This window comes from Ranitomeya imitator, chromosome 5 (genome assembly GCF_032444005.1).
Source record: "Ranitomeya imitator isolate aRanImi1 chromosome 5, aRanImi1.pri, whole genome shotgun sequence".
In the NCBI taxonomy this organism is placed as follows: Eukaryota; Metazoa; Chordata; class Amphibia; order Anura; family Dendrobatidae; genus Ranitomeya; species Ranitomeya imitator.
In genome coordinates this window covers 608206920-608222811 of record NC_091286.1, presented here as the reverse complement: position 1 = coordinate 608222811, position 15892 = coordinate 608206920, and the positions used below count along the sequence as shown (strand labels likewise).

The window sequence follows — 15892 nt, the reverse complement described above, 5'->3', positions numbered from 1 at the left end:
GCTACTAGCACAATTAATGTAATAAATAATAAGAGCTGAACACATATATTGTAGTAAACAAGCCTGCGCGGCTGCTTTAACGGTGATAAATCCTGGGAATGTTCTACCTTTTAATAGAATTAATGAGGCACTTAAATAATTGTACTCTATGTGCCACATGTAACATATGTGCAGCGCTATTTTGGGCATAATAAAATAAATTGCAGCCTACACGAAGATTAGAATAGACCGCACATATTACGCGCATCCACTGTAAATTACTGTGTTCTTTCTAATAAATAATTTGAAGCCGCAAAAGAGACACAGAGACAATCCAGACATTTAATGCAGGCCTATGGTAAAAAATGGGAAAAGAAGTGGGTAAATATGTAATGGTTCATGTGAGGTAGGGAAGGTACTATTGTGCAGAACATAGAATGGGAGTATTTGCCTTAGACACTGACACTTATTGCCTATCCACTGGGGTGGACCTCCACCGATAGCAAGAATACCACTGCTCCATTCATTCTTTACTGGGTTGAAGAAAAATACCGAGCTCAACTGTAGCAAGTCATCTCATAGAAAAATAATGCATTTGTTGCAAGTACTCTATTGCTGTAGGGAATTTCAGAGCTAAAGTCTTGGGTTTTCAGTGTGGATTTGTCCTCAGTATTGGTTGTCCTACTGATTGAAATTTTATCACAAGGAACAAACAAAAACATGCTGGCTCTACCACCACTCCCAAATACAAGGACAATTAGGAACAGACAAAAAATATCCAGATTATAATAGGCTGGTTTCACACTTGCGTTTTTGAACGCATGCGTTTTTTTAAAAAAACGCATGGTACAAAAACGCATGTAAACGCGTGTAAATGCTGCGTTTTTTTGACGCACGCGTTTAACGCGTGCGTCAAAAAAACGCAGCGTTTACACACGTTTACATGCGTTTTTGTATGCGTTTGCGTTTTTTTTAGCAAATTTCAGAAAAACAAAAAACAAAAAAAAAGGTCACCAGTAACACAACCAATGGGAATAGAGAGGGCGTATGTGATTTTCTCTCAATATATTGACCCTAGGGGTACCGAAATGTTCACAGCTTGCTACTGTTTCCGGTGTCATGATGGATCTTTCAATGGAGAGCTTTTATTTCAAACTGGAGTTCAGCTTCAAAATTTTCCTTGCCTGTGTTTTTGCTTGGGAGCAAGACCGAAACCGCCAAAGATGGAGAAGGAGACAGCGTCGGCGGTTTTGGAGGCACCCCATCATTGAAGTGTGTGAAACCCGTGGAGCATATCACACGCTCTATGCGGAGCTGAATGCCAACCCGGAGAAATTCCAGGATTATACCAGAATGTCTCAAGATTCTTTCCGGGATTTACTGGCTCGTGTCGAAGTATCCATAAGGCGACAGGACACACGGCTCCGTAGAGCAATTCCACCTGAGGAACGTCTGTTAGTGACATTACGGTACGTTCCAAAACTAAACCAATGACCGTGCAATTTTTTTGTTATGACATGTTTTCTATGTGTGTTTTTTTTTTTTTTTTTTTTTTTAAACACACCATTAAGAGCCGATTTTAAATTTTTTTTTTTGTTTCTTTTTCTTCTAGATTTCTTGCCACAGGAGAGAGTTTATCTTCCCTGCACTTCCAATACCGCCTTGGAATCTCAACCCTCTCCGGAATTGTTGTGGACACCTGTCGTGCGTTATGGAATGTACTCCATGAGGAGTTTATACCCGTACCCACCGTGGACATGTGGCGGGAAATATCAAAAACATTTTTGAACGTGTGTGATTTTCCAAACTGTTTAGGGGCGGTGGATGGGAAGCACATCCGCATTGTCAAACCTGCCAGAACCGGATCTGAGTTTTTTAATTATAAAAAATATTTTTCGGTAGTGCTCATGGCAATAGCGGATGCGGAGTGCCGCTTCATCGCCGTGGACATTGGAGCTTTTGGCCATGGCAATGATTCCCAGACCTTCAAGAGCTCGGATATGGGCCGTCGGGTATATGGCAACAATTTTAATTTTCCCCCTCCACAGCCTCTCCCCAACACTCAAGGCCCACCGCTGCCATTTGTTATGGTTGGGGATGAGGCCTTCCAGATGTGTGAAAATCTCCTGAAGCCCTATTCTAGTAGGGACTTGGACCACACACGTAGAATATTCAACTACAGACTGACCAGGGCCAGAAGAACCGTAGAGTGCAGCTTTGGCATTCTGGTTGCTAAATGGCACACTCTTGCAACAGCCATCAATCTAAAAGTGGAAACAGTGGACGAGGTGGTCAAAGCCTGTGTGGTTCTACACAATTATATAATGGCTAAGGAGAGACCCCACATTGAACTTGATGAACAAGTTTCACACCCATTGCCAGATTTTCAGCATCACCCGATGCGGTCAACTGCAGCCGTTGGTCTTATGCGGGACCAATTTGCGGCCTATTTTGTGTCCGATATTGGACGGGTTCCATGGCAGGACAATGTTGTTTAAATGTCCTGTTGTATGTTAATGTTTACCAATTATTAAATACTGATACAAATTTTTCTAATTAATAAACTTTTTTGTGTTCATCATGTCTCCTGTCTTTTTCCTCTCTAAACAAAGGTTGACCAAAGATGGGCAGTAGATATGTATATCATAATTTGTAATCCAAAACCAGGAGTGGGTGATAGTTGATGAGGTAATAATTTTTATTTTTTCATCATAATTGACCTCAGTTGCACTCCCTATTTTGGTTTACAAAGAATGATATAAACACGGGCCGCATACTTATAATAATGTAACCAGATTTTAATTTATTTATTGGTAATCTTCTTGACGTCATTGCGTCAAGACTGTCACGCTCTCTATACCCGTCTAGTCAAGTGTAAGAAATAATGAATTCATGATAAACATATACATGATCATGAATTCACAATTTCTTACACCTGGCCAGGTGAGCATAGATATGTAGCGTGTGCCAACCATTGTCCCATCAGTTTGTCAAACATTGTCAAATAATGTGCTATATAGAATATGGTGAATATACAAGTCAGTAATCAACTAAATAGGTCAGGTGTCTATTTTGACATCTGACCGGTTCAGTTGAGTTCTGAACTTGATTTCCACCATTTTCTCTTTGTACAGTGACACTACACTAGTTAAAAATAAGAGTATGGAAATAACTACTATTTTTTTGGCCAACTCATATCTGTATACTAAAGAAACACATATAGATGTTGTCTGGTATTTTATACTACTGGAGATATGTTTTGGCCAAAAGAATAAGTGTGTGACGAAGTTTATTGGTGTGTATTGAGAGCGGTGAAAGACACAATAAACCAAACATAATTGTTGCAAATAAACTTTTTTTTTATTGAGGAAACACAACCAAATTTATTTTTTTGTACCGCGGCGGGTTGTACCACGCCGGCTTGGGGTTGAGTGACGTAACTGGGGGGTATTCAGAACTGAAGCCTGGCTCACCGTGGAGGAGGCAGAGGTGGCAGGAGAATGGGCAAGAAAACTTGAAGGGTCTGGAAGTTCGGGGATGGGGCTTAAAACATGAGGGGCTTGAGACACACTGGAAGGTTGAGACACATTGGTAGGTGATGGGGGAGGAATAATCAAAGTTTTTTGTTTTTTATGCGTTTTGCCTGTTTTCCGTTGGGTTTTCCTGGTTGGGGGAAGTCTTCTTGGGCTAGGTTGTAAAGTGTGGGCGGGAGACACGTCAGGACCCGGCTCCACAATTACACAGTCCGTCTCCATTGTGGAGCGCTCGGCAATGTCTGAGTCCAATACCATTGTAGTGGGGGGGAAAGATAAAGTCCCGCCTGGGTCCAGGTGCCCCGTTGGGGGGGAAACAAAAACCCTCCCAGGATCCTGGTGCCTCGTTGGGGGGGAACCTATAACCCTCCCAGGGTCCTGGTGCATTGTTGGGGGGGGAAACAAAGCCCATACCAGTGTCCTGCTGCATTGCTGGTGGGGGGGAACATAAAGCCATGGATGGGTCCTGCTGCATCGGGGTGGGTCCTGCCCGGAAAGGTATGGCTTGGTCCTGCTGCATCATGGGGTCCCGGTGCGATACGCCATGCCTGGGTCCTGCTGCATGGGGGGGTGGGCTGTCCTATACGCCTGGCCTGGGTCCTGCTGCATGGGGGGGTGTCCTGCCCGGAAAGCAATGCTTCGGTCCTGCTGCATCGGGGTGGGTCCGGTCCGATATGCCAGGCCTCGGTCCTGCTGTATCGGGGGTGGGCCGGTCCGATATGGCATGGATGGGTCCTGCTGCATCGGGAGGGGGCCGGCCGATAAGCCACGCCAGGGTCCTGCGTCATCGTGGTGTCAGCGGAGGAGGTCCAAGCCGGAGCAGCGGTTGTCACGGTGGTGGCGGTGGGAGGTCCAACAGCACTCGTCATCGTGTTGGCGCTGTAGTGGAGTACACCTGTAGAGTGAATAGAGGTGGCCGTGCAGTGGTATGCAGCAGAGGTAGGAATGGTGTTTACTTGTGACAGTGACGGCACAGTTGGATATGCCGCCACATTACGACTCTGACTCTGCTGCATAGCCTGCACAAAAGCAACATTGCAGGCCTGCATCACACTCAGCTGGAGATCAGGGCTAAGGTGTTCTGACATGCCCTGTTGGATTTGATTAAAAAAATGATGAGCTGGCTTCTGGAGGTCGGCTTTCACTTGATCAACGCTTTTGGCGACATCCTGGATGCGGCAATCTAAGAGATTATGGGACACATCCATTCTGTCACCTAAAGCCTTGATAGCTTCGTGTAAAACCGAGCTCAAGTGCAAAAACTCGGGCATGAGGGACCTGTCCGAAGCCCTCTGTCGCTGCCGGGATGAGCCCGCAAAAATGGGTGCAGCGAAAGAGGACTGCGAAAGGGGAAGACCTGATGGGCCAGCCCCCTGGTCTCCAGTGAGTGTGGAAGACCCACCTGGTGCTGCGCTGCTGGATGGCTGGGACGGGTCCGTGGCTGCCGGCTGAAGGACCGCTCCAGAACCTGTGGCGACAGTCGTGCAGTGTGTGCTGTGAAAAAAGAAAACAGAAAATTAATACCAAACTATAACAAGACGGTACATCCTGTGGAATTAAAAATGACAGATTATCTCAATGCAATACAACCGGAGGCATGTGAGAAATACTTACGTTCTCATGAGAAGGACCGGTCTCAGGAAGGCCAGCACACGGTGATATTTGTAGAGCCGGTGCCTTGCTCCGGAACCACTAGCTGCACTCTTCTCTGCACGCAGGTCCTTGTTGAAGCGGTCCTTCATGGAACGCCAACGTGTTCTTACTTTGTCCACTGTGAAATAACAATAAAATATAATGGTCAGAAAAAGGACTTTTGGCCGTGCTCTCTTGACTGTGTGTGATGACAGAAACTACGAAAAGTTTCTTTCATCACACACAGTCAAGAGAGCATGGCCAAGGTCTGTTGCTTCACACTGCCGTGCAATACTTACCAAATGCATTACGGACCCGTGGCGGGGAATTCTCCCAGCCATCCCACAACGCTTGGGCCACCTCACTCCACAAACGACGGAGAACACTATTGACGGCGTGCTGTGGATCCCGGCTGTCCCACAACGGGACTCGCTCCTGGACCAGAGTGATCAGCAGGTCATTATCAATCCGGTCGTCGTCCCGTTGTGAAACCTAAAATTAAAAGAAAATCATTTAAGTTTGCTCAACCACATTGGGAAAAAAAAAGACACAAAGATGAGAAAGGGCAGGAATATGAAAGACAACTTTCAGAAAAGGATGATACAAGAAAAATTTAAAGAAAAACAAGGGTACAGAAAGGAAGATTCAAGAATATTACCATAAGGACAGTCTGCCTGGTATACATACCCGCTGCCGTCTTCCCACCGGACCGTGACTCCGCTGCTCAGTACCTCTCTGTCCCTCAGTTGAAGTACTCTATAAAATAAAAAATATTAAATTGCCTCATGTGTCGATGTGACAGTCAATACTTACCAAGCTGATGGACAAAAAAGTTACCTCTCTCACGTGATCCACTTCTGATTGACGTGGCTGGAACTCCTCATCAGACGAAGACTCCAGAGAAGACATTCTGATGCGTGTTGAAAGAAAAAAATAGAAGAAATTAGGACATGTAGATCCAAAAAACTGAAAATGAATGCATTGGCTAGGATATACTCACATTGCTCTGTGTCTTGTCCAACAATGCGTCCGGGCAGGGTCTTGTCTTCTTTGGAGTCTGATGAGAAGTGACCAGAAACTTCCCCCAACCTTCCTTTTATAACCCTGCTGCTATGGGGGAGGCTTATCAGTGTCTAGACAACCTTATCTACAGTTAATTCAATCTTTAAAAAAAAAAAAGCATGCGTCAAAAAAAGCATGCAAACGCATGTCCAAAAAAACGCATGCGTCCCCATTGACTGCAATGCATTTTTTGTCCCCAAAAAAACCTATGTAAACGCATGCGTTTTTTTGGGTCAAAAAAACGCCCCTCAAAAATACTACAAGTTGCATTTTAGAAAATGAACACATGCAGTAAAAAAACGCATGCGTTCACAAACGCGTGCAAACGCGTACACCAAAAAATGCATGCGTTTTCAATGTTAAATATAGGGGAAAAAAACGCATGCTTTTTTTGGTAAAACACGCTGCAGACAAAAACGCAAGTGTGCAACCACCCATAATAGTCATGTTTTTGCAGTGTTCAGTTTGATACCTATAAAGATCATAAAAATTCAGAGGAGTGCAAGAGAATCATCGGCACTCACCAATTTCAGCAAAAGGAGTGAGTGCCGATTCTCTTGCACTCCTCTAAATTTTCATTAAAAAGTTATCATCGATCCACTGGATAGGTAGGAGTAACCATTTAATATAGTACAGGAATAACCTTTTATGGCAAACATTTCTTTAAAGATTTTTGCTAGCGAATTACCCCAAAGAGAATGAATGGAGCAGTGGGGTGCATGCATAGCTAATAGTAGATTTCATTTCCTGTTCTTGGTATCTGTGGGGGGTCTCATCAGAAAGTTATCTTATGGATAAGTAATAATTTTAAATGTGGGGACTATCTCTTTAGCACATATTTTCTAGGGACTCCTGATTATTTCAGCTTGTTGAAATGTATATCATCATATCCTACTAGAAACCAGATTTTTCATATTTCTGATATATTACTAAATTCAACAATGTTGCTATAGTAATCATATAAAGAACAAAGACAGCACCAGAAAACCAATATTAAAAAATTGAAGCTTTATCGGAACATATAAAAACACATATAGCCGAGAAGGTAGGGTAATGACAGTGACAGGCCGAAATGTGGAACTGCAACTAAAACAGGCAACAAACAGGCAAAGTTAGCTGTAAATTGCTGAAACGTGTATGTGCATGTGCAACTTGGAGTTCCCATATAAAATAATGTAAACAATTGTATACAGGACAGAAACAGACATAAGTAGACGGTGATAGGATCAAACAAAGCTGTTAGCGGTGTTAGAAAAGGGTGATGAGCAAAAGAAATAATATAAGTAAATGGATGCCTGATGTTACCTGAGGGTTGCAGTGCCGCTGCTCCAACGCGCGGAAGAAGGCAGTTCGCCAAAAATATAAAAAGAATCCATCGAATGGATAAACAGCATAATGATAAAAAAAAATCAAAACAGCAGAATTACATTTTTTGGGTTTTTAAATGAAATAACAGGCAATTAAAACATTGTGTCTACTGTATCTACCCCAAAATGGTATCAATAAAAACATCAGCTCGGCGCGCAAAAAATAAGCCCTCATCGAGCCCCAGATCATGAAAAATGGAGATGCTACGGGTCGTGGAAAATAATGCCATTTTTTTTTGCAAAATTTGGATATTTTTTTACCACTTAACTAAAAAAGAACCTATACATGTTTGGTGTCTGTGAACTCATAATGACCTAGAAAATCGTAATGTCAGGTGAGTTTTAGCATTTAGTGAACACGGTAAAAAAAATAAATAAAAAGCAATTGTGGAATTGCACTTTTTCTTGCAATTTCATCGCACTTTGATTTTTTTTTTCAATATTGTAGTACACGATACGGTAAAAGCAATGGTATCTGTCAACACTACAACTCGTTCCATAAAAAACAAGCCCTCACTCAGCCATATTGACCAAAACATTAAAAAGTTATGGCTCTGGGAAGTTGGGGAGCAAAAAATAGAAACTAAAAAATGGAAAACCCCACAGTCGTGAAGGGGTTAACCTGTTAAATGCCGCTGTCGGTCTCTGACAGCGGCATTTAACTTGATCCGACAAGTGCGAGTGTCCTTACTTCCGCCCATTGGCGCACCTGTGACGTGATCAGCTGATGACCCCCGTGACTGTCATTACGGAACTCCTTTCAAACCCGTCTAAGGAGACTGCGATTTCTGCTATATGCAGTAATGCTGAGGCAACGCTGCATATAGCACAAGCCGATCGGATGATCGCATCTTCATGCCCCTAAGGGGGCTAACAAAATAGGTAAAAAGGAAAAAAAAAAGTTTTAAAAAATATGAAAAAAATAAAAAATAAATAGAAGTTCAAATCACCCAATTTTCCTACCAGTGAAAATAAAGGTATTAACAAAATAAAAATATACATATTTGGAATCGCCACATTCAGAAAAGTCCATGCTATGAAAATAAACATCGCAAATGGAAAAAAATCAAAACTGCCAAAATTACATTTTTCGGTCTCCACGATTCCACAAAAAGGTGATCAAAAAGTCACATCTATCCCAAAACCATATCAAGAAAAACGACGTCTCCTATCGCAAAAAATAAGCTATCATGCAGCTTCCTTGGACAAAAAAATAAAAATGTTATGGGTTTCGGAAAATGGCGACGTATCTCCAAACAATTTTTTTGCAAACTTCAGATATTTTTTTCACCACTAAAATAATAAAAGAAACTGGACATATTTGATATTGCCGTAATCATATTGATGAGGAGAATCATAATCCATGGTCATTTTTACCACAAAATGTACACTGTAAAAACAATTCACAAAAAACAATGTCAGAATTGTGTTTCACAATTTCACAGCGCTTGAACTTTTTCCCAATTTTAAGTACACTATGTGGTAAAATGAACAGTGTCATTCAAAAGTACAATTTGTCTTGCAAAAAACAAGCCCTCATACTGTATGTCTATGTGGACAGAAAAATAAAGAGTTATGGCTCTGGGAAGAAGGGGAGGAACAATGGAAATGAAAAAAGCTAAAATGGGCTGCGGTGTGAATAAAGTGCATCTGTCAGTAGGATCAACTCTTCTAAACCAGCAATATGGACATGCAGGTCATAGAAAATTGAATAAAGTGATACCTTGATATTTGCAGTCCAATGTTTTACTCCAGAGTAATACACTTTTTTTAAACATGTAAATTAGCTGTTAGGGTCCATGGTCTGAACACTGATCTCACTAATAATCTGCCTCCAGAGCTTATTTTCAATTAATGAGGACAAGTACCAGTGTGAGACATGTAATGACTGACAGTCTGCTCTCATGAGTCACACTGGTAACTCTCCCTTTCATTTAAAATAAGTCCTGTAGACAGATTTTCATTGAGATCTACCTCTTGGCCCATAGATCTGAACAGCTCATTTACATATTTTGAAAAACGATGATTCCTTGGAAAAAAAACATCAGATCACAGATATCAAAGGTATCATTTTATTCAACTTTTTATGACCTGCATGCCCATATAGACGGCTTAGGCAGGTTGATACTTTTAATTAGGTTCAAAGGACTTTACATGCTTTTAGTGGGACTGAACGCCATACCTAAAATGAAATTTGAAATAAGAAGAATTGTGGAACATATTTCAATAGATTGCAATTTTCAGGGGTAATGCTGAAACAATGCTTTGGCTTATATTTCTCAAGTACTGTAGCAGCAAGCAGCTAATATTTCCTGTTAATAAACTTCATTTCATATAGATATTATCCGCAGTTAGAAAATGACATATCTGCATGTAATTGTTAGCCAGGGAGTAAACCTCACCTCTCCTTATATGTTGGGTGCTGAAAAGCCAATTTTCGATGTGGGAAATTAGAATATAAAGAAGCATAGTTTTAACTCCCTTCCCTCCTACTCATAGGGTAATAGCTAAAATTTAGCCTACCACCTTATATCTAATCATGTTGTGTGACTATACTTATGGCTATGTTCTTATACACAGTAAGGATGGCACGACAAAACAAAAGTGCCATAGCTGTTGATGCTGTTGCTGCAGTGCAGTGCCCATTGTGGTGGTATCGGTAAATGATAGATGAATGGAAGGACTATGGATATATTTCGGCTTTCAAAGACAACATCACAAATGGGTTGTTTTAGTTTATGTTCACTTTACATTTTTTCCATGCGCACTTCGACACTTTATCTACACGAAGATCTGTATGTATTAAAGACCGTGTAGCACCTGCTTATGAATGGAGGTACCAAGCTCTGATACAATGGGGGTATGACGCTGAGTCGCTTCTCACGTGCAAGCTGTGAGTCAGGGTAGTCAAGGAGAACATCCTAGGTCAAGGGCCAGAAGGGTGCGTCATAAACTGAAGGAAGAGACAAAGGAGTTGTCAGGTAATGATCCAAGGTCATTAACACAATCCTCAGATCAGGAACCATATTTCTTAATCCATCTAGTCCCTATATGTCATAACAGGGGAGGCTATAGTAGCCCAGGACACTCTTAACAATACATAACCACACAAAGAGCACAAATAAAGAGCAAAAAAAGTCCTAAAATTAAATATAATATTTATTCTAAAAGCATATACAACACAAATAAAGATAGTAATGATCATTTGAAAACAAAAGCAAAATAGTGGGTTTTCACACGTTTAAAAACACTGAGTCCACCAGAACACTCAGTGGAAGTGGGAGCAGAGAGTAGCAATAAATCAAGTAAAGTGCAAATGCGGCCCGAAAACGGGTGCTCACATCATAATATATATTAAAATGTAGACAAAAAGCCCATACACCGTCAGAAGTAAACGTAATGACAAGTAATTACTACCCAGTACCCAGTTTACAATGAACTCACAAAAAGCAATTACAAGTGCAATAAATACAAAGTCTACCCCAGAAAGTCATTAGTGACCAACTAGCAAAAAAGTGTATGCCACTTTAAGGGAACAAAATTTTTTAAAATGCATCTAAACCCGCTCTTACCCATAATATCCACCTGGGGACCCGGTTCAGCAGCCCCAATGCGTGTTTCACGTGGGCTTCCTCAGGGGTCGGGTCCGAGGTCAGAATACCAGAAGGATAACAGATCAGAGCAAAGGAGCTAGACAAAATGGATGGTCAGAATGAGATCCAAGGTCAAGCAGCAAAAAGACCCACAAGTAAAGCACTAGGCACAGAGAAACAAACCACACAGAGCTTAATCTATGTCTGGCAGAGATCTGGGACTGATAACAAAGCTAAGTATCTGTGCAATCACATGGGACAGGGAGCACCTGAAGGCAGCCTAGCACCTCCCAGGCTCAATGTGGACGGTCGGTTGAATGCTCAATCAAAGTACTGACAGCCTCAGCATGTCCCTGCTCCATATTAAACAGCTGTACTGTCAGTATCTGCATCCCAGACACTCTGAGGGGTGGAATCGTGACAGGTGGCTAATCTCAGTTTGATTTCACTGAGTTCTTTGTTTGTGTTCTTCAGGTTGTGATCTGAGCAATGCACAGAAGAGATGTGAAGATAGATTTGGTCCAAACCATAATTTCCTCCCATAATAACAATGTCAGGAAATCCACTCTAACAGTGCCAGGAAGCCCAGATCAATTCGCTGAATTACAGAAGCTGGTAGACTGAACATCTATTTTCATTAGACCGTTGCAAAGTGTAATATTTATATTCGTGAATTCTCTGTTTGTCACATTAATATTATTAGCTTTCAACTTGTAATAACGTCTTTCTCCACTGGGTTGCATTACAGGAATTTAAAACTCCCAGTGTACTGCAGGAAACATCCCTAAATGCAGGCTAAGACACAAAATAAATTAAAAAAAGGCTATCATTTTCATGTGATTAAATATATATGATATCACTATTCAGTGGAGGATAACTGAATTCGTAGAAACAACAAAATCATTGAGTTGGCTAAAACTGGAAAGTTCTTATTAAAGTAAAATAGTTATAAGCGATATATGGTATATACGGTGCAAGCCAGTCACCAGGACATGGTTGGGTCAAAGAATAGGCACAATGAAACTACACATGGGAACACAACCATGAGGATAATCAGAAACTTATAGGCCTGGTTCAAATCTATTCACAGGACCCTGTCCAGCAGGCAAAGGCTGTAATCTGTAGCTGCCATATAGGAGCCCATTGATCCTCCTCCTACCTGATGGCATTTCCGGCTTCTCTTTTGATTATATGGCCTGGTTAATCCAATTGAAGAGTTGGAGGCTCAGGTGTGAGACGGTTCATTGGGCATCCATCTGGCAACCACAGATTATGGATGGGACCACTGGACCGGGTCCTGCAAATCAATTTGCATCATCTCTATCAGTGAGGGCAGGTGTTGCATCTAACCTAACCTAAGTCTGACTCTAAGGATGATACCTTTCGCATTTTTTTATGAAGTCTACACAAACCCAATATCATTTAACAATTCTCTGCTTCCTTCAACATACTTAACTTAGTGCAGACACCCAATTGACACTCCTGGACTCAAGCGATCCACCAGACTAAGCCTAACATATTCCGCAGCACTTTACAGTTTTGCGCACATTATCATCACTGTCCCCGATGGGACTCACAATCTAAATTCCTTATCAGTATGTCTTTGAAATTGCGCTCATCTAGTTTAGGTCGTGAACACACAACCACTAAAAGCGCTTGAGGCTGCTGCAGACCCACAAGGAAATAAAGCATACCCAATGGACAAAAGAGATGGGTTGATTATGGTTGTCCTGAAGAAGAAGCTATATGACTCGAAACGCGATGACGAATAAACCACTTACTATGTAGGTTGGCATGCATCATTTTTCTTCCTACAGCAGCGCAGAATCAACCCATCAGTTTTTTCCATTGCCTATCCTTTTTTTATGATTGGCTCATGCACCGCTAGCTCAGCCCTCTAAGGTGTGTGCACACGATCAGTAAATGCTGCAGGTTGGACGCTGCATACTTGTGTAGCATCCAGCTGTTACAGCATAGTGGATGGGATTTCAAGAAATCCCATGCCCATTATGAGTCCAGAAATGCCCACGGCTCACCCGCAGAGACGGGCATGCAGCGCATCTCTCCAGACCGCAGTATTTCTCCACAAGAGAAATTTCACCCATAGAACGTATTGGACGCGGTGATTCCGCATGGTTCAGTGAACACATGCGGATTCACCTGCATTCAGTAGCCGGCAGCACTTTGGACGCAGGGGACATGTACTACGTCCAAAGCACTGCCATTTCCGGATCGTGTGCACCTGGCCTCAAAGAGCTCCCACAAGAAGCAGTTAGAAACTAAGGGACACAGTTCTCAGCGCACCATCCTTACTCTTAGAAAAAGGTGAGACTTTCCAGGTAATGTTCCTGGATGCAGTCAAGAATTCCCAAAAAGCAGAGTTTCTGGAAGGTTTCTTCTGCATAATGCTGGGATATTTTGTCACTGGTGGAGTTCAGTACTCCAATTGAACAATCATGGGAGAGTGGAGTAGCCATTGAGGGCTATGTTCTAATAAGGGGTACAGCTATGGCACAATCAGTCCTTCTGGTAGGGCATCTGTGAAAATTCACAAGTATGTATTAAGGTACTTTAAACTAGGGATATGATAACAGTCCTGGATACCTGAGCTACTGCAATGACCTGCACATGGGGTAAGCAACATAGCTAATCAGAAGAACTATACTACATTTCTAATTGGAGGTATTTGCTAACATTATTACTATTACAACCTACTACATATTGGGATAGGAACTCATAAGTGCTCATAATGGTTTTTTGTTGTAGGATTAAAAAAATATGGCATGATGGAAGGTGACGGTCATTATGTGGCAGGTTGTGGTTATTATTCTTTAATACGGTCCCATATTGCAGACACATATACAGTGGGGCAAAAAAGTATTTAGTCAGTCAGCAATAGTGCAAGTTCCACCACTTAAAAAGATGAGAGGCGTCTGTAATTTACATCATAGGTAGAACTCAACTATGGGAGACAAACTGAGAAAAAAAAATCCAGAAAATCACATTGTCTGTTTTTTTAACAATTTATTTGCATATTATGGTGGAAAATAAGTATTTGGTCAGAAACAAACAATCAAGATTTCTGGCTCTCACAGACCTGTAACTTCTTCTTTAAGAGTCTCCTCTTTCCTCCACTCATTACCTGTAGTAATGGCACCTGTTTAAACTTGTTATCAGTATAAAAAGACACCTGTGCACACCCTCAAACAGTCTGACTCCAAACTCCACTATGGTGAAGACCAAAGAGCTGTCAAAAGGACACCAGAAACAAAATTGTAGCCCTGCACCAGGCTGGGAAGACTGAATCTGCAATAGCCAACCAGCTTGGAGTGAAGAAATCAACAGTGGGAGCAATAATTATAAAATGGAAGACATACAAGACCACTGATAATCTCGCTCGATCTGGGGCTCCACGCAAAATCCCACCCCGTGGGGTCAGAATGATCACAAGAACGGTGAGCAAAAATCCCAGAACCACGCGGGGGGACCTAGTGAATGAACTGCAGAGAGCTGGGACCAATGTAACAAGGCCTACCATAAGTAACACACTACGCCACCATGGACTCAGATCCTGCAGTGCCAGACGTGTCCCACTGCTTAAGCCAGTACATGTCCGGGCCCGTCTGAAGTTTGCTAGAGAGCATTTGGATGATCCAGAGGAGTTTTGGGAGAATGTCCTATGGTCTGATGAAACCAAACTGGAACTGTTTGGTAGAAACACAACTTGTCGTGTTTGGAGGAAAAAGAATACTGAGTTGCATCCATCAAACACCATACCTACTGTAAAGCATGGTGGTGGAAACATCATGCTTTGGGGCTGTTTCTCTGCAAAGGGGCCAGGACGACTGATGCGGGTACATGAAAGAATGAATGGGGCCATGTATCGTGAGATTTTGAGTGCAAACCTCCTTCCATCAGCAAGGGGATTGAAGATGAAACGTGGCTGGGTCTTTCAACATGACAATGATCCAAAGCACACCGCCAGGGCAACGAAGGAGTGGCTTCGTAAGAAGCATTTCAAGGTCCTGGAGTGGCCTAGCCAGTCTCCAGATCTCAACCCTATAGAAAACCTTTGGAGGAAGTTGAAAGTCCGTGCTGCCAAGCGAAAAGCCAAAAACATCACTGCTCTAGAGGAGATCTGCATGGAGGAATGGGCCAACATACCAACAACAGTGTGTGGCAACCTTGTGAAGACTTACAGAAAACGTTTGACCTCTGTCATTGCCAACAAAGGATATATTACAAAGTATTGAGATGAAATTTTGTTTCTGACCAAATACTTATTTTCCACCATAATATGCAAATAAATTGTTAAAAAAACAGACAATGTGATTTTCTGGATTTTTTTTTTTCTCAGTTTGTCTCCCATAGTCGAGGTCTACCTATGATGTAAATTACAGACGCCTCTCATCTTTTTAAGTGGTGGAACTTGCACTATTGCTGACTGACTAAATACTTTTTTGCCCCACTGTAGGAGTCACTTATCAAAGCTGTCAAAAAGTAAGAGTATTGCCCACAGCAACCAATCACAGCGCTGATTTCATTTCTTAAACAATTTTGGTAAACAGAATGCTAAGCTGTGATTGGCTGCTATGGGCAATATATACAGTATTTCCTTTAGACAGTTTAGATAAATAAGGGCAGAGTCTTTGTTACTAGACTATTGGCTGAACCTGTCAATATTGTTGGGTTCGTCCGACATTAGTCTAATTGGGGGCTTTATTGT

The 15892-nt window shown here is 42.0% G+C and overlaps 2 protein-coding genes across 26 annotated transcripts in view; both read left to right on the top strand.

The window, feature by feature from the left end:
- Window positions 1-15892, top strand: part of MYT1L (myelin transcription factor 1 like) — a 770605-nt gene that overhangs the window by 121394 nt on the left and 633319 nt on the right. The window lies entirely within an intron of this gene.
- Window positions 1324-15892, top strand: part of LOC138637876 (uncharacterized) — a 34958-nt gene continuing 20389 nt past the window's right edge. The window contains exons 1-2 of the mRNA XM_069726808.1: window positions 1324-1448; window positions 1592-2190. Of these exons, the coding sequence (XP_069582909.1) occupies window positions 1333-1448; window positions 1592-2190 (715 nt within the window). The 5' untranslated portion in view covers window positions 1324-1332. The remainder of the gene's footprint in view (window positions 1449-1591; window positions 2191-15892) is intronic.